General features: G+C 42.5%; 1 protein-coding gene across 3 annotated transcripts in view; it reads right to left on the bottom strand.

Annotated features, from left to right (window-relative positions):
• Positions 1–843: 843 nt before the first annotated feature.
• LOC138964754 (neuroglian-like) overlaps positions 844–19,663 on the bottom strand; it is a 45,840-nt gene continuing 27,020 nt past the window's right edge. For 2 of the 3 annotated variants that reach the window (XM_070336796.1, XM_070336798.1), the window contains exons 12-26: positions 19,181–19,362; positions 17,699–17,884; positions 16,772–16,964; positions 15,829–15,989; positions 14,914–15,123; positions 12,993–13,230; positions 11,848–11,981; positions 10,662–10,875; positions 9,598–9,720; positions 8,666–8,848; positions 8,015–8,134; positions 4,611–4,769; positions 3,815–4,003; positions 3,004–3,097; positions 844–2,408 (exon numbers count right to left, since the gene is read on the bottom strand). In XM_070336796.1, coding sequence (XP_070192897.1) covers positions 1,814–2,408; positions 3,004–3,097; positions 3,815–4,003; positions 4,611–4,769; positions 8,015–8,134; positions 8,666–8,848; positions 9,598–9,720; positions 10,662–10,875; positions 11,848–11,981; positions 12,993–13,230; positions 14,914–15,123; positions 15,829–15,989; positions 16,772–16,964; positions 17,699–17,884; positions 19,181–19,362 — 2,981 coding nt within the window. In that variant the 3' untranslated portion in view covers positions 844–1,813. The remainder of the gene's footprint in view (positions 2,409–3,003; positions 3,098–3,814; positions 4,004–4,610; positions 4,770–8,014; positions 8,135–8,665; positions 8,849–9,597; positions 9,721–10,661; positions 10,876–11,847; positions 11,982–12,992; positions 13,231–14,913; positions 15,124–15,828; positions 15,990–16,771; positions 16,965–17,698; positions 17,885–19,180; positions 19,363–19,663) is intronic. The other variant, XM_070336799.1, reaches the window with a different exon arrangement.

The following is a 19,663-nucleotide window of genomic DNA, read 5'->3' as shown; positions in this document are numbered from 1 at the left end:
CACACAATATTGAACATCAATACCATCGTGAAGGAGGCACTTAATTATTTGATTAAATGTCAGGCAGGCAGGTGAAGTTTTACATTTTGGCATGAAACATTCCTAGCAGATGCACGCGCACGCCGTAAATTACATTACATGTATAAAAGCAAATCGTTGCAGCAACTTACCAAACAGTGCTGCAGTTACGAATCACACAAAATAGCAAATCGTTGCGGCTAATAAGCGAAGGAGGTTGCGGCTAATAACCATCTGAAAAAAGAAAGCCATTGTGGCTCATAACCGACCAATATATAAGTACTAGCACGAATAGGAACACTTCGTTAAAGTAAGGGTACTATCAGCAATTAGATTAAATGTCAGATTAAGTTTGACATTTTTGCACGGAACATTCCTAGCAGATGCGCGCACGCCGTAATAATCTATGGACCATTTCGAAGCTGGCTTGGGAGAGGGGAGGAAGAAATCTCTGTTTCAGCGTACCGCGTCACCCCGCTAGACGTACGAAGATTTTCTAAATGGTCGCTGGGCTAGTCAATTACATAACATCCGTAAAAACAAATCGTTCCCAGTTTTAATAATAATAATACGAGAATTTATAACGCGCACATATCTCACCACAAGGCGACTCAAGGCGCACTCATACACATTCTTTCGCATTAACAACTCAAGCACACTCATATACACTTTCGCATACATTACATGAAGATGACAAGGCAACAACACAAACAGAGACACGGCACTCAAAAGTAAGCATGAACAAGAAAAGAAAATTTCAAATAATAATTATGTACATGGCTATTTACAACTGCTCTGACTTTAGGCTTCGGGTGAGGTGGGTGGGTGGGTGGGTGTAGCGGGGCACTGTAGTCTGAGGATTATTTAGGGAAAAGAAAAGTCTTAAGGCCAGATTTAAATGCTTCTAAGGACTGTTATTGACGTATTAATCAATGGGTGTTGCAGCTAATAACCATCTGAAAAAGAAATACGTTACGGCTCATTACCAACCAATACATGGGGACACGCACAAATAAGAACAGTGCGTGCAAGTAAGACTAAGGGCACTATCAACAAACCGACTTATTTTGAAGATAAACGAATACTTTTTAAATGATCCGTTCCAACCATAATCATGTTTCAAACACGCACATTTGTTCAATTACGTTTATAAGTGAGAAGTCTGCTTTATACATACTTGGAAATAACATGAATCGTAGAAAAAACATCGTCAGTGAGTTATAGCAAAGGGCTACACAAGCATGCAAACACTTAACCGAATGGAAGGGATCGTGGTTGTACAATGGATACAAAAGACGATTAACGAAAGACACTCATTGTAAGCACCTCGCCAATGTGGCCTTAACAAACGAGAGGCGAGCTGTTGCGGTCGAAACAACCTCTAACCGGATCAACGGGGCTGGGCAGCACCGACAATTGCCTGTTCGCAGCCTGCGAAATATTTACAGCAGGCCGGGCGGCAAGGGAGGAAGGAGACAAATAATGTAAAAACATCATTAAAAAGACACCAAAACAACGCACAACATTACCTCTGCTAAGGTTCTAACGCAAGTTTTGTTGTGGCAAACATAGCTTTGCAAAAGAGTACCAGGAATACTCAGGTATCTTTTAAGATCGCACAAATACATCATTAATTTACACAATAAAAAGGCAATGTGTAATGGAAATAAATAAAATAAAAATTAAAATTAAAAATAACCAAAACACACCCCAAAAAATATAAACAAACAAACAAATCGAAAACAGCTACCCTTGAGGTTCGCAAAAACAAAAGCAAACAAAGTTTAAAACAAATCTACACGTTAGTGGAAGCAGCACCAGCGTTCTTGGAGGACTTTGAGGAAGAGACGCGTTCGCGAACGTTGACGGGAACGCCGAGGCGATCGAATCGGTGAGGTTCGCGGTAGTCGCGACCTTCGTACTCCGGATCGTAGCTTCCAGAAGGTTTTCGTTCGTACTCTTCATAGGGATCCTCGCTGGTGTCTGGGTGTCGTCCGTCTCTTCCTTGGCCGTGGCGCATCGGAGTGTAGCGATCATCGTCGTCATCGTATTCCTCTCTGTCGTCGTGGTGTCGGCGGTCGTCGTCGAAGTCCCGTCGATCGTCGTAGTGCTTATCGTCATTGCGACCATCTCTATCGTAGTTTCGCTCATCGTCGTGATCGCGTCGGTCGTCGTGGTGTCTGTCATCGTAGTTCTGTCTATCGTCATGGCGTCTGTCATCGTGTTGATCGTCATGGTGTCTGTCATCGTAGTTCCGTCGATCGTCGTAGTGCTTGTTGTGATCGTAGTGTCGGCCCCCGAAGCCTCCTTCATCGTCTGATTCCTGTTCGTCGTCGTAGTTCTTTCCGGCGCCTTGGTGGTGATCGACGTCATGTTCGTCATCGTAGTACCTGTGACAATTGATATACAGATTCAGAGACATGCCTCGATGTACAGGCAGACAGAAGGACAGACAGAAAGACAGACAGACAGGCGGATGAACATACAGATCGACACAGAGATAGATAGAGAGAGAGAAGAAGGAAGAGAGAGAGAGAGAGAGAGAGAGAGAGAGAGAGAGAGAGAGAGAGAGAGAGAGAGAGAGAGAGAGAGAGAGAGGGGAGAGAGAGGGAGAGAGAGAGAGGGAGAGAGAGAGAGAGAGAGAGAGAGGGAAAAAGAGAGAGGGAGAGAGAGAGAGGGAGAGAGAAAGAGAGAATAAGAGAGGAGGGAAAAAGAAAGAGAAGGAGGAAGGTAGGAAGGGAGAGAGAGAAAGAGACAGGGAGAGAGAGACAGGGGGGGGGCGGCGGGGGCTAGAGAGAGAGAGAGAGAGAGAGAGAGAGAGAGAGAGAGAGAGAGAGAGAGAGAGAGAGAGAGAGAGAGAGAGAGAGAGAGAGAGAGAGAAACATGTATTCACAAATTATACAAACTGATTCAACAACAACACACAGGGAATTAGACCCTCACAAGAGAACCATGTAAAATAAGAAAAAGAAAAAAAAGGCTTACTCTTTGTCGTCATCGTCATATATCCTGTTGAGGAAGCCTTGACCTTTAGACTCCGATCCGAAGCCAGAAGAGCTTTTTGGGATGGGAGCTGTATCTGGAGAAAAAAATCGACACAGTCTTTATCATTTCTGTTCATATCCTTAGCCCTAACATGACCTAAAACACGTGTACATGCACTAGCAAAAATAAGGTCTGCGACAAATAAAGCAAAAGTAGACAAACAAACCCAGCAAGTCTGTTCATCTTCACAATAGCATATTTCGTGCAGCACTGAATAACCGTCGGAAGACCTATTTTAAATGCAATCGCGTTTACGCGAGGTTGCCCATGAGTGTGAGTTTTGGTGTGTATGTGTGTGTGTGTGTGTGTGTGTTGGGGGGGTGTTCGGGTGTATGTTTGTAGGTGTGTGCGTGTTCGATGGCGTGCGTGTGTTTGAGCGTGCGTTCGTCTTAATATGTATGCTTCTATGTGCTTATCCGTTCATACGCGGGCGGGTGAATTCCTACTCACAAATTGTTGTGTTTTATTTCCTTAAATGTCTTTGTTGTATTCCAGGCGGTTGATGAATAGCTTTGCCTGTGTGTGATTTTCGCTTGGCGCATATTCTTGTGTGCGTACTTTTGCCTCTGTCAAGTTTAATTCAATTAATAGCAAAAAGCAGGGGTGCTCGACATTACACACCGTGCACAGGGAGAAAATACACCTTCTTCAAAAAAACTTACTTGTGTATTACTTATCACGCATATTATGTTTACAGAACCACAGCGCCAAGCAGAGTGACTTAAAAGGATAGGAGCTTTAAAGTGCTTACTATGACCGTATGTACCCGAATATGAGCCTTTGTCGAACGAGATTACATTCCAATCCGTGTCCCGTTCCTTAAATCGTGTTCCTCGCTTGTAGATGACGACGAAGAAGACGATAAGCCCGATGACGAGAAGCACCACCAACAGCATTCCCACGAACCAGCCATAGTTGCCAACCAACGCTGAGGCCAACGCTGAAATGAACAATTCCCACAATGGAAGTTCTTTAGTACATGGGCAAAAATAACAGACGCAGACTGATGCCTACCTGATACGTTGGTTCAACTATGCATTCGTGCAAAACAAATCACGTTTGGGTACGTCCATGGAAAAAAACCCAGGCGATTAAAGATGTTCACAAAATTAGGCTGGGAAAATAATTGTAACCTGAAGTAAAAGCAATAACAACAACGACAATAACGATAATAACAACAACAATAATAACAACAACAATACTATGTCCATTTGCACAACTGTTTCAAGCGAAAACACAGCCCCAAACATAAACTCTCTCTCTCACACACACACTCACACACACACACACACACACACACACACACACACACGCACGCGCGCACGCACGCAAGGAAGTACACACAAACACCCACACATACACACAAACACCCACACATACACACATACACTCTCACACACACACACACACACTCAAGCAAGCAAGCAAATACACACACACACAGTGAATCCCCCCCCCCTCCAAACACACACACAGACACTGAATCCCCCCCTCCTCCCCGTACTCACACACACATTCCTCAGACAACAATTCAACTGGCAGTATACCTATTCCATCGGTGGTCACATCCTCTATTGAAGATGCTCGACGGACCCCTCCAGTTGTGGCCACAACACGCAACTCGTACGTCGTGCCCGCCTCCAGGTCCGTGATGTTTTTCCAGGACGAGATCACCTCATCTACCGTCCTCTGCCACTCCGCTGCGTCTGAAACACCAAGTAAGTAAAATGTGATTTGATCGGAAATTCGCCAAACCGAATTCTTGAATATAATGTTGTGAAAGCTGCTGTATGATTATTTATGAGAACAAATGTTGTAAATATCAATGATGATGTTTGTAATGCCTAATTACTACTGTTTAACTGCAAACATGTGTCAAGTGCCAGAGAATATAGGACAGAGATCATTAATATGAAAACAGATGTACCATGTTCTGGAGGATTTTGGAAAAGAAAGTTTAATGTAGAAATTGTTGAACGGTTGTGGATAGTTGCCTATCAATCTACACAAGAAACGATATTAAGAGTTTTACACTGGAAAATTATGCACAACGTTTATCCGACCAACATTCTCCTGTGTAAAATGAAAGTAACAGAAACTAATAATTAGTGTTATAATTGTTTTGACGTAATAGATTTCATTGAACACTTCTTTTTTGAATGCCCGGTTGTATACATATTTTGGAAGTTTAATTGAAGAAGTTATTTTTTGTACTTTGGAAATTAAGATAGTTAAGTTAGTGATGTTTTATTTGGTATGAATTTTGTAATAGTGAAAAAGACACTTATGTATAAATCGAACCACATTATCTTGATTGGAAAGATGTGCGTTAGTATATAAAAAAAATCAAATTCCTTTTTACCGTTGAAAAGTATTTTTATAGGCAGTTACAGATTAGAAGCATTTTTGTGTGCATGTTCGATAAAAAAAAGAATACGTTTATAAGTTAAGCTAGTTTAATTCATTGTATATTATTGTTTTATGTTGTTATTTGCATTACATTGTTTGGAGAAAAAACAAGTCGCGTAAGGCGAAATTACTACATTTAGTCAAGCTTTGGAACTCACAGAATGAAACTGAACGTAGTCCGCCGCTAGTGCAAAAGGCAGTGAAAGTGACGAGCCTGTTTGGCGCGGCAGCGGTTGCGCTGTGCTTCATAGCACGCTTTACTGTACCTCTCTTCGTTTTAACTTTCTGAGCGTGTTTTTAATCCAAACATATCATATCTATATGTTTTTGGAATCAGGAACCGACAAGGAATAAGATGAAATAGTTTTTGAAACGATTTCGGAAATTTAATTTTAATCATAATTTTTATATTTTTAATTTTCAGAGCTTGTTTTTAATCCGAATATAACATATCTATATGTTTTTGGAATCAGAAAATGATGAAGAATAAGATGAACGTAAATTTGGATCGTTTTAAATTTTTTTATTCTTTTTAACATTTTCAGATTTTTAATGACCACAGTCATAAATTAATTTTTAAGCCACCAAGCTGAAATGCAATACCGAAGTCCGGCCTTCGTCGAAGATTGCTGGGCCAAAATTTCAATCAATTTAATTGAAAAATGAGGGTGTGACAGTGCCGCCTCAACTTTTACAAAAAGCCGGATATGACGTCATCAAAGGTATTTATCGAAAAAAAGAAAAACACGTCCGGGGATATCATTCCCAGGAACTCTCATGTCAAATTTCATAAAGATCGGTCCAGTAGTTTGATCTGAATCGCTCTACACACACACACAGACAGACAGACACACACACACACACACACACACACACACACACACACACACACACACACACACACACACACACACACACACACATACACCACAACCCTCGTCTCGATTCCCCCCTCTACGTTAAAACATTTAGTCAAAACTTGACTAAATGTAACAAGTCGCGTAAGGCGAAAATACAATATTTAGTCAAGTAGCTGTCGAACTCACAGAATGAAACGCAATGCCATTTTACTCGTAGCATCGTCAGGCCACCGCTCATGGCAAAGGCAGTGAAATTGACAAGAAGAGCGGGGTAGTAGTTGCGCTAAGAAGGATAGCACGCTTTTCTGTACCTCTCTTTGTTTTAACTTTCTGAGCGTGTTTTTAATCCAAACATATCATATCTATATGTTTTTGGAATCAGGAACCGACAAGGAATAAGATGAAAGTGTTTTTAAATTGATTTCGGAAATTTAATTTTGATAATAATTTTTATATATTTAATTTTCAGAGCTTGTTTTTAATCCGAATATAACATATTTATATGTTTTTGGAATCAGCAAATGATGGAGAATAAGATAAACGTAAATTTGGATCGTTTTATAAATTTTTATTTTTTTTACAATTTTCAGATTTTTAATGACCAAAGTCATTAATTAATTTTTAAGCCACCAAGCTGAAATGCAATACCGAACCCCGGGCTTCGTCGAAGATTACTTGACCAAAATTTCAACCAATTTGGTTGAAAAATGAGGGCGTGACAGTGCCGCCTCAACTTTCACGAAAAGCCGGATATGACGTCATCAAAGACATTTATCAAAAAAATGAAAAAAACGTTCGGGGATTTCATACCCAGGAACTCTCATGTCAAATTTCATAAAGATCGGTCCAGTAGTTTAGTCTGAATCGCTCTACACACACACACACACACACGCACGCACGCACGCACGCACACACATACGCACATACACCACGACCCTCGTTTCGATTCCCCCTCGATGTTAAAATATTTAGTCAAAACTTGACTAAATATAAAAAGTAAAGGTGAAGGTCTACTGATAGAGCCTTGGTCTCATTACCACTGACAAGGCCGTTGGGCATATCAAACCAAACGTTAACCAAACTCGAAAGTCAAACCAGGGCTGAGGCACACGAACCGGAAGTGGGTGCCACCCAGACGGGGGAGAACAAACCGCAGGGTCTGATTCGTTGAAATCACAAAAAATTTCAATTTCAACCAATCCGACACCGCAGCTGGCTCCAATCCGATTGGTAACTTTCTCGCGCGTGCACCTCGACTTAAACATCAAGTGGTTGTGGAGACCCAGTCGGCCAGGTTGATTGTGGCAGTGCACGTGTTGGTAGTCAAGATCAGGATAGCTAGGTTACTTTGGCTTCGAAGTGTCGTACAACCTGGATGCCTATACAAGTACATGACACTGGTTTGAAGAAAAAAAACAGTGAATCTCACGTTCTCTTTTGGACAAGCACAACTTAATAGTCTGAGAAACATGTCTGGCATAGTTCTTAACTCACCCTCTTTTAAGGTACTCCACGTAGACAACAGTACCAGAGCTTGCATAAGGGTTGATCCACCATGACACGTTGATGTGATGCTGTGTTGTGTTGTATTGTACTGTGCTGTACTGTATTGTACTGTATTGTATTGTAGTGTAGTGTAGTGTATTGCATGGCATTGTATTGTATCATAGTACTAAACTCACCCTCTTTGCGGTACTCCACGTAGACAACAGTACCAGAGCGGGCATAAGGGTTGATCCACCATGACACGTTGATGTGATGCTGTCCTACGTCTGTGATGCTGAACCTAGGAGCCTGGGGATCTGAACACAGCCAAGTCATATGTTGTGTTTATGAGCTTGCATAAAAGCAGCGATATCAGAATTATTCACCAAATTCAAAATGCTGCCAACAATCATGATCAAATGAGGCACAGATCTATTATGACAAGATCCACGAAACAAAGGAACCTTAAGCGATCTTTAATATATAACAGTTAGTGAAAGTTATGCGGAGCAAGTCTCATGAAAGCATACTAAGCACTAAACTTTACAAATTACTTTTAACAACTAAAAGTCCTTTTTTTTTAAATTGAATCTTGAATTTGTCAAACTTTCTTTCACTTACAAATGAATATAAATGAAGCTTATGAGCTCAATGAAGTAATAACACATAATCATATAATCCTACATCCTGCTTCCGAAGTGACGAGTTCAATGAATCAATAACACATATATAATCCTACCTCCTTCTTCCGAAGTGACGAGTTCAATGAGTAATACCCCGGATACAGTCTTACCTCCTGCTTCCTAAGTGGTGAGTTCAATGAAGTAATAACATGTTAATAATCCTACCTCCTGCCTCCGAAGTGATGAGTTCAATGAAGTAACTCTCGCCTCTGCCTTTGTCCGTTCGTGCCCAAATATGTACTCGGTATCTGGTGTTGGTCAGCAGTCCACTAAGGATGGCCGTGGTGGCGTAGGGGTCGTTGACCTGAGGGTCTCTTTCTTGCATTTCTCCTAGATCCAGGCCTTTTACTGCACAACAAAACGTTACATGAATACCTTAACATGCAATATTTGTTGACCCTTGACTTTTTATGTCTGTTGAACCCAAGAAGGTGAATGAGGGCAAGCCTTGGAAGACCAGAAACATGTATTAATGCAACTCACACCGACACGCACAGACACTGAAAAAAATATCAAGATATGAATGAACAGCAACTTTAAATGTCGTGCCCCTGCTTTCATGTCTTATAGCCAACCTCATAACTCAATTGGCTTGTCCTGTCACAAACATATAACAAGTGCAAACTCCTGCTTGATAGTCTTAAGGTAATGTCGTATTCCAACTAGCTTGTATAGTCGCAAAAAGTGCGACAAATAGCTACGCTTGCATACCAATCTACAAGCCAATGTCCAATTGGCCTTTTAAGTTTTCATCCATCGCAATCAAATTGGCCTATTTAGTCTTCACAACCAGTCTGATAGTCAATGTCGCAATCCAAAAACGTCAGATTTGCTAGCGCGTGTTCAGTATACACCCCTGTTTACAAGTCTGGATGCCAATGTCACAATCAAATTGGCCTGTTCAATGTCTGCAACTGCTTACCAGTTTGATAGTCAACTGGCTTGTCCTGTCGTAAAAAGTGCGAAAAGTACTCATGTTTGCGTACCAGTCTTCTAGCTAACGTCCAATTTGCTTGTTCAGTATTCATCCCTGTTTATAAGTCTGGAAGCCAATGTCGCAATCCAATTTGGCCTCTTCGGTGTCCACGCCTGCTTACCAGTCTGATAACCAATGTCGTAACCCAAGATGTCTCCTCTGATTTCCACTGGGGGCTTCCACTCTAGGTTAACATGGTTGTCTCCGATGTTGATCGGTCTCAGTAGTTCCACTGGCCCTGGGACTAAAAAAGGAAAATAGTTTGTGTACTAATAGAATATATAACGCGTAAACGATGAGGTAGAATTATAACCTGTGCAGAACGACCAAAAATGTTGTGAGTGGATGAAAGCATGTGTTTTGTGTGCTGATAGCGACAACAACACACACAAAATAAACAAATAAATACATAAATATAAAAATAAATAAAGCCCTTCTTTGTGTAGTTTGGGCATTCTACCCTCAAAAAAGCACATGGCGTGCCATTTGCAACAGTCAGTCGATAATAAAGGCCAGGATATACCATTACAAATTGCACCACCCTAACCGTTTTTTAAGTATAAAGAAAACATCGTATTTGCTTTGCTGAAGAAAACAACAAATAAGATCGAGCACTCAAGTGAGTAACCTTCACTTTCATTCAACCCCAAGTAACTGCAGCAACTTGCTAACAGAATCCAATTATTTCGACAGAACTATACCGCCGCGCATCAGCAATAATCAAGCGCCCAACTGCGAAGGTTGACAACTGATACATTGGGATTTGACCAAACTGTGACATAAAAAGTACTTTAGTGTTAAAATAAAAACACCCTGACTTAAGGTGGAACAAATAGGTTGCACAACTCGTCTCAGTGGATATTCAAAATATTGGTCTCAGTTCGCGCTCCTGAAACAGTTTGCTGAAGCTCTCAATTATCATGATCCTCGAACTTCGACCAATATTTTGAATATGCACTAAGACTTGGTGTGTAACCTGTATACAACAACACCAATGGTGAAATACTAGAGTAATAGAACAAAACAGAAAATACTTGAAACATGACTTTAAATAAAGTCACATCCAGGCATAGATCTAGATGAATAAAACAAACCTGAAACACTTGAAACATGACTCCAATTGAACTCGCATACAGGAAGAAAACTAAACAAAAACACTTGGAGCATGACTCCAGATGAACTCACATCCAGGCAATGTTTTAAACTCCACACTATCGGAGGGCTGAGAGACGAAGAAGTTGTTCTTGACAGCGACTGTGGCCCTCATATTCGTGAAGGGAAGCAAATGCTCCACTCTGGCCCTGAAGGTTGTCCCAACGCGCGACGCTAGAGCTTCTTCGCGGGTTACGTCCCATTCTCGCAGCGTGTCTGGTCTGTTCCCGTTCTGCCAGAACTGAACCTGTTCCAAGAAAAGGTGTAGAATGCACGCTGATTACTTATTGTGTAACCCCTTGACCGCTGGAAGAATTTAGTTTTAAATCAATGAAAAAGCAATACAAGGTAAAAGGTTTTTTAGGCCAAAACGGAGAAAATCGTATCCAGGGGAGGCAATCATCTTGCTGTAATACTTACGGGCAACACACAGCGGTTGTTTCCCTTGTCATGGTATTGAATATTTGATGATACAAATGTACGTACCTGATACTTATTATGGCAGTCAATAATCGTATAAGCTGTGTATATTATATTATATTATTATCATGTATAATAATTACACGTGTAAGGTGTGGTAATTGTTTTGTCCTTGTGAAAAAGTCCTCAAGCCAAGCGTGTCCATGTTGTCTTGTTTATTTTACCTGGACAACCTCAACTCCTTTTTGACGTCCATCTTCACTGACGCCCTTGGCTTCACGCGGTGTGAATTGGGCATTCTTCCCTCATTTTCTGTACTGTATTGCCTCCCCTGATCTACCCACCTTTGCAATCATTACCTACTAGATATAGCTCAGTTGGTAGAGCACTGGACTTGTGATCGGAAGGTCGCAGGTTCGAATTCGGGCCGGGACGGACACGGGTCAACTTTATGTGCAGACCCAGAGACGGAAGCCATGTCCCACCCCCGTGCCATCACAATGGCACGTAAAAGACCTTGGTCATTCTGCCATAAGTGCAGGTGGCTGAATACACCTAAACACGCAGACACCTGGGTAGCGCGACTCCGTTGCTGCTAGCTTTCCACTGGGAGGAAGCGACCCGAATTTCCCAGCGATGGGACAATAAAGTAATGAAAATGAAAATGAAAATGAAATATATAAAAAAAAAAAAAAAAAAAGAGAAAGGTATGTATGTATGTTGTATATTTTGGAACGTTGGCGGTCTATTGGTTTTTGGATTTGACAAGAAATATGGATACTCTCCCCTTTCTGCTCACCTTGAATCCACGGAACTCGCCGTTTAGGGCTGTTCTGGTAGTGTTGATCTGGTTGTAGTCAAACTCCCACTTCAGCTCAGCGTATGTGTCGCCCACCTCCACTGTTGAAGGCTGGCTGCAAGTGACGCTTGGGACTGAAAAGGAAAGTCAGTGAAACATAAAGAATCAGGCTGCGTTAAGACTGTCAGGCTTTTACACACAGTACAAACACCCTTCCATTTGAATGCTCACCGAACGGTAACATCCTAGGTGCCCTACGTAAAGAGCGAGCAATTTTCAAAGAAATAATTTTGTGGATTGTCTCCTCACACAATCGGACCGTGGTGCGTTTTGGCGCTGGACCTAACTTTTAAAATCTAAATAATAAATTGACAGCTTGTTACACAAACATTCTTAGATCTTAAAAAAATTCTTTTTTCATCAAGACAAGATCAGTACAATTCGAAGTTTTGAAAGTTTGAAAAAAAACCGCCCGAAAGCAGGGTCACACAAGGTCGTGGTTCTCGTAGCAGACGACGGTTTATGCCTATCGCCAGTTCCTCTGAACAGTCAAAAGCCATCGCGAGAGTTCTTGTGAACCACAGCCGTTTGTTTCGTGCATAGTCAGAGGTACATAATAACGTGCTATTGCAGATAAGCTCACAGCGAGTCGCATTCAAATTACTAACTGACGACTGCATTGTGAAAAAGGGAAACTGGATCACACGGGTTCACGATGGCTCAGTGGTAAGATAAACCACGCAAAAATAAATTCTATGAAAATTGCTCGCTCTTTACGGAGGGCACCTATATAGGATGTTCTCAAGCGGGGAGTGTTTAAATGAAAGGGTGTTTGTACTGTGAGTAAAAGCCTGACAGTATCTGTGATGGTTTACGGGAGGCTTACTGTGCCTTTAACTTGACAATGACTGCAAAGAAAAGCAAAATGTGAAAAACGTTTAACACAAATAAACAGAAAAGAAAATGTTGAACAAAAAGAAGAGTGTGGGATCTTTAAATCGTAAACAACAACAACAACAACAACAACAACAACAACAACAACAACAACAACAACAACTACAACAACAATAATAGACAATAGCCACACAAAACAGGGATGAATGGGGTGTGATTATTGGGATTTGAACCAATACTTCAATACTCACTGTCCTCATATGTAAATCCTCGAAGAATTGTAGGGTCCTCCTGAGCATAACCCCTACTGTTCTGAGCTCGTAGCAGTATGTAATAAGGCTCGTACACCTGCCCTCCTGTGCTCTGATAGGCATCATGGATCGTCCAGTTCTGTATGTTTTGGGTTATCACCTTGTCCTCGTACCCTTCTTGCCATGTCTGGAGCTCGTAAACAAAGCCCTCACCATTATGCTCTATCGGAGGCATCGGCTGCACACAAATAATCGTGGGATCATTAGAATTAGGCGAATAACTAGAATACCAGGACAATAAAGGGATGTGTTAATAACATCAGCGATTTCATTAGTCAGGCCAAATAAAAAATATATGTTGGCTTAGGATAACGTGACCAAACAAGATAGGGTCGGTAGGTCGGCTTTTTTATATTTAGTCAAGTTTTGACTAAATATTTTAACATCGAGGGGGAATCGAAACGAGGGTCGTGGTGCGTGTGTCTGTGTGTGTGTCTGTGTGTGTGTGTGTGTAGAGCGATTCAGACTAAACTATTGGACCGATCTTTATGAAATTTGACATGAGAGTTCCTGGGTATGAAATCCCCGAACGTTTTTTTCATTTTTTTGATAAATGTCTTTGATGACGTCATATCCGGCTTTTCGTGAAAGTTGAGGCGGCACTGTCACGCTCTCATTTTTCAACCAAATTGGTTGAAATTTTGGTCAAGTAATCTTCGACGCAGCCCGGACTTCGGTATTGCATTTCAGCTTTTTGGCTTAAAAATTAATTAATGACTTTGGTCATTAAAAATCTGAAAATTGTAAAAAAAAATAAAAATTTATAAAACGATCCAAATTTACGTTTATCTTATTCTCCATCATTTGCTGATTCCAAAAACATATAAATATGTTATATTCGGATTAAAAACAAGCTCTGAAAATTAAATATATAAAAATTATTATCAAAATTAAATTGTCGAAATCAATTTAAAAACACTTTCATCTTATTCCTTGTCGGTTCCTGATTCCAAAAACATATAGATATGATATGTTTGGATTAAAAACACGCTCAGAAAGTTAAAACGAAGAGAGGTACAGAAAAGCGTGCTATCCTTCTTAGCGCAACTACTACCCCGCTCTTCTTGTCAATTTCACTGCCTTTGCCATGAGCGGTGGACTACGAGTATACGGTCTTGCTGAAAAATGGCATTGCGTTCAGTTTCATTCTGTGAGTTCGACAGCTACTTGACTAAATATTGTATTTTCGCCTTACGCGACTTGTTTTATATTTTTAAAAAATATTTTTGTCCCTTAAATTTAGTCGATTTTAAAGGAGGTTACTTCCCTTAGTCTCGGTATGGTTCGCAAAATGTGCCCATTTTTTTATTTTTTATTTTTAGAAATGAAAAACAAGTTTAAGGGTCGGCTTAACTAAATAGGTTCGGTCGGGTTACCCTTAACCAACATATATTTTTATTTGGCCTTATGGGATGATGCAAAAGTAGAGGATGTGGGGTTGATTTGAATGGAACCTGAGTGTGTAACCAAAAATGCAGCCTGGCATTCTTGCACAAAGGTTCGAAAGGGTGGATGTATTATGATAGCGTTCAACCTCGGAAGAGCCTCGATTAAACATTATCATATGAATGCGCCCAGTCTCATCATGATTACAAGCGAAATAAGGCTGAACGGAGGTGTTACTAATATGTATTGTGTTGTGTTGTGTTGTGTTGTGTTGTGTTGCGTTGCGTTGCGTTGCGTTGCGTTGCGTTGCGTTGCGTTGCGTTGCGTTGCATTGCATTGCATTGCCTTGCATTGCATTGCATTTGCATTGCATTGTATTGCGTCGCATTGCGTCGTGTTGTGTCGTGTCGTATCGTATCGCATCGCATCGAATCGCATCGTCTCATACCGTATTACATGATACATTATTGCTCACCGTCCACTCGACGTGCAGCTTGCCGTTCTCGTCCCCGATGGTGCGCAGGTTGCGAGGGTTGTAGCCCGGCACAGTATCCATGGTTTTGCACACTGTAGGGGTGGGGAAGCTTGGGTCGCTCTCCCCGATCTTGTTGTAGGCGATCACCCGGAACGTGTAGTTCACCCAGGGGGACAGGCTTATGTTGGCGGTGCTATAGATGGAGTCCACCTGTAGCAATGACACCAACAAAACAACAATCAGATGCGGTATCCATGTCCCATCCCCGTGTCACCGTTGTTGCAAGTAAAAAGATTTTGGTCATTTTCTGGCAGAAGTGCAGGTGGCTGATAACATCGATACACACGCGCACTCACTCACGCACGCACGCACGTACGCACGCACGCACGCACACACGCACACACACACACACACACACACACACACACACACACACACACACACACACACACAATGTCATCTGGGTAGCACGTCTTTTCTTGTTGCTAGCCTTCCACTTCCAACTTCGTGGCACGTAAAAGACTTCAGTCACTTCTGCCAGAAGCGGGGGCGGCTGGTTACATCTAAACACGCACGTACGACTCTTGTTGCTCTTAGCTCTCCACTCGGAGGAAGCGATTAAAATGTCCTAGCAATGCAACAATAAACGTATGAAAGACTGACGAGCCATAGCCTTGCCAAAAATCTCTGCACAAATGTTACTGACAAAAAATAACCCACAAAGCTCTCAGTTCGATTACTTTTGCTAGTTCAACAAAAAGGCAAGCGCCCCTTCGTAGATGTGTGGTCCATACTCTCGCAAAAGAGTGTGCAACTCTCAAGCAATCTGAATTTATTTACTCTCTCGACAGTTATGCCTACCCTCAATAAACAAGCATACTTATTATAGGATCTGAGAAAAGGGACTCAACTGACCCGTTCAGCAAAAGTCCAGGTATCTGGGTTGAAGGTAGTGTTGTACTGGACGAGGAAGTACTGGACAGGAGCATTGTTGTAGCTCCCCGGAGTCCACACAACGATAGCCGTTCTCCCCCGACACGTATCGATCCTCACGTTGCTGGGGGCATCCGGCTTGTCTGCCCAAAACAAATATTCCCAGAATTATCAGGGCTCCCCATAGAGCGCGTCCCTGCGTCCTATACGCACTAGAAGCCGAAATCACGTAATAAAAATTCATAGAGGGGGTCCCGGGACGCACTAAACCTGAAAGAGCGGGTCCGGGACGCACTCACCTTCCTCTGTCGTGCGTCCGGGAAACTCTATTCAGACTTTAGTCGTCAGCTAAGCCAAAGTGCAAACACACATTATCCCATTTTCACGCGGAAACAAAGTGTTCGTGTGTGTTGCATTTGACTTGGTATAGTTGAAGTGCCCTCCTCGAATATTCTGGTAATACAAAAAACCCAGTTCATATCACATTATTCGCGATCACAATGCGTTATATGTAAATAGGGGGTTTGGGGACCCGGGACTCTTGGGACCCTCTAAAGCTCTGCTAAGGGGGTCCATGGACCCTCTAGGACGGGCATTCGTGGGGAGCCCTGCAGGTAAGGCCAAAATAGAAATAAAATAACAATGTTTCCGATTCCCCAACCGTCCCTGGTTTTTCCCCCTGACCCTACAACCTTTTTTGAACTTCCCAAAAATATAAAGCAAAAACAAAGAAGAACATTTTTTGTGCAGACTTTACAAGGACAGTTTCTCTCCTGTAACATTGACCTCGCACAACATCTCGCTCTATTATGAATCAAAGGTTGTGGGACTACCTTTGCTTATAAGCTTCCACGGCAGAGAAGTCCAGAAGAGTACAAGTAAATTCAGGGCGAATGTATTACAACATGGTCAAGTTCAAACCCACCCCTGACGGTGAGCATAGCGGAGGCTTTGGCCGCGTCCAGACCGTTGGTGGCGATGCAGGTGTAGGAGCCAGAGTCCCTGACGATGGTGCCAGAGATGGTGAGGGAGTTGTCCTGGATGTTGGTGAACATGCGCTGCACCACTGTGGAGATCTCCTTGTTGTCCTTCAGCCACTTGATCTCAAGAGTTCCCACCTACGTGAGGATAAATAGATGTATAAAGGTAAGGTCACTTAAAGTGATCCGACACCGATTGACAAATAAATCATTGATTTCGCTTATATTTTGCCTGTAATATTTTCAGAGCGTGTTGAAACAAGTAAGAAAAAATATATAAATCAATCGGAGAGACTTTATGATACAGAATTAAGAATATGAGGACATGCCACGAATCAGATAAAACAGGGTTGGGTAATTGAATGGGGTACCTGTGCTGCTCGATCTCAAGCTTCTCTACTTAAGTCATGAAACATTTCTCTCTGGAGCATTTATATGCAGCACTGAACCTGAAGGATATCTGTTAATTGTCATTCAGACACTTGATCTGGAGCTTCTCCCCATGAATGATGGAACATGGATTGATAGATCTGGGGGGATGCAAGTGAGGGTTCGTTGAGATGTATATCTATCGACGTCGTCATAGAATTTTTGCGTAACTTGTCTTGGACAGCTTTCCAGGAGAAGGTCAGAACTGATTTTTTTAATAAAAAATAGTGATTATATTTGTACCTGACTTGGGTGGAAATATTATAAGAAAGTTAAATCGTGTATTGTTCACCGTTTTTAAAAATGGAGAATGATTTACTAAGTCTAAAGCACAAAAGCTTCAAAATCGCCAAGAATCGAGTTGCGCCATGCGCCAAAATTCTACAACGACGTCGATATTCTATATATTCTACATTAATCGCGCGATATCAAATTATATCCACCTCTTCGGGGTCAGTAGTGGCAGAGCACGTGAACTTGGCGTTGTAACCAGAGGTGATCTCCAGATCCATGGGCGCTTGCTCAATCTGCGTCTTCCGGCGAACCAGGAGAAGACCACTCCTGCTGGTCTTGTTGAACTTGTTCTCCGCTTCGCAGCGATACAACCCAGCATCAGACAGCACCACGTGCTAGAGTGTAAAAGTTGTTTGTGTTAGTCAGAAGGAATACTGTTAAAGCAATGAGATCAAAGTTATGAACAATCGTTTTGACAAAATGGTATTTGATATGCTTTGGTAAAAGGACTGTGTTAGGTCGTCCACGTTTCCACGCTTATTCCAGGTGTATGAGTGTTTAGGCAGATCTGAGTCTTGGGGGGGGGGAGGGGATGGTGGTCCTGGGAACCGGAAAAGTCCCCCCCCCCACCTCCTTACCCAGCAAATGCACTTTTTTTCTAACAAAAAAGAGAACCCAAATACCCCTTCCCCATTTTGAAAACTCATTCCTCTCAACCCTTAGGTCCAGCCCTGGTAGGTGTAAACATGCACCCATTTCTGGTAGGTGTCCGAGGTATTGTACGTGCTCAAGCGGTGAAATGAGAATGGGACATGGATACAGTCTCTGAGTCTGCACACAAAATTGACCAGTGTCCGTTCCGGCCTGGAATAGAACCAGATACCCGAGGTTCACAAGCCCAATGTTCTACTAACTGGGCCACAAGGACCCCGACTACGTATTCATCGAACCTCGGACCTTCCGACCCTTGGAAATATTGCCCCCAGGATTCATCTACTGACCATGGTGCATTTTGTTTGTTTGTTTGCTTAACGCCCAGCCGATCAGGGCGGTGCTGCTTTGACATATAACGCCACACACAAGACAGAAGTCGCAGCACAGGCTTCATGTCTCACCCAGTCACATTATTCTGACACCGGACCAACCAGTCTTAGCACTAACCCCATAATGCCAGACGCCAGGCGGAGCAGCCACTAGATTGCCAATTTGTTAAAGTCTCAGGTATGACCCGGCCGGGGTTCGAACCCACGACCTCCCGATCACGGGGCGGACGCCTTACCACTAGGCCAACCGTGCCGGTACCATGGTGCATAATGGGGTCCTTGTAGCTTAATAATAATAATGCAAACTTTTATAGCGCTATTCTATTCTAGCTTAGTTGGTTGAGCACTGGACTTGTGATCCTTGGGTCACGGGTTCGAATCCCAGCCGGGACGGATACGGCTCAACTTCACGTGCAGCTGGCTCAGAGACGGTATCCATGTCCCACCCCGTGTCACCAAATTGGCACGTAAAAGTCCTCGGTTATTCTGCCATACGTCCTGGTGGCTGATTACACCTAAAAACGCACACACCTGGGTAGCACGACTCTTGTTACTGGAAAGCGACCCGAATTTTCAAGCAATGGGGTACAAAATGAAATCATAACTTGACTAAATGCTGATTGATGAAAACAATGAAATGAACAATACCTCTGTGTACAGGTCCCCGTTGGGCTGTGTCCTGTACCTGCCCCCAGTGATCTGCTGGTCATCCTTGAACCAGGTGATGATGGGGTCAGGCTTGCCGGTCACGCGACACGTCATGTTGAGTGACGTCCCCTCCGCCACCACCTTCCTGTTGTCTGGGGGCTGGATAATGGTCGGCGCCTCGGCTGGATGAGAAAAAACAAAGATCGAAATATAAGTGTAACTATGTCATTTGTGGTGTTACAATATGATATATGACACTTACAGAGAATATTGAGGTAGACACCGCCCTATATGTGATCATGTTAATAGGTTGCGTTACACAATTATAATACACTTGCAGACACATTGAGGAAGACATGCTCCCAGATAAAACCATGATTAGTGGGGACGCTTCACTATTACAACCCGCTTACAGAAAAAGTAGACATCGCCTAGATTTTAACATGTGTGTGTGTGTGTGCGTGCGTGTGCGTGAGTGCGTGC

The sequence above is a fragment of the Littorina saxatilis genome, linkage group LG4 (assembly GCF_037325665.1).
Source record: "Littorina saxatilis isolate snail1 linkage group LG4, US_GU_Lsax_2.0, whole genome shotgun sequence".
Classification (NCBI taxonomy): Eukaryota; Metazoa; Mollusca; class Gastropoda; order Littorinimorpha; family Littorinidae; genus Littorina; species Littorina saxatilis.
This window is presented reverse-complemented; position numbering and strand designations above follow the sequence as displayed.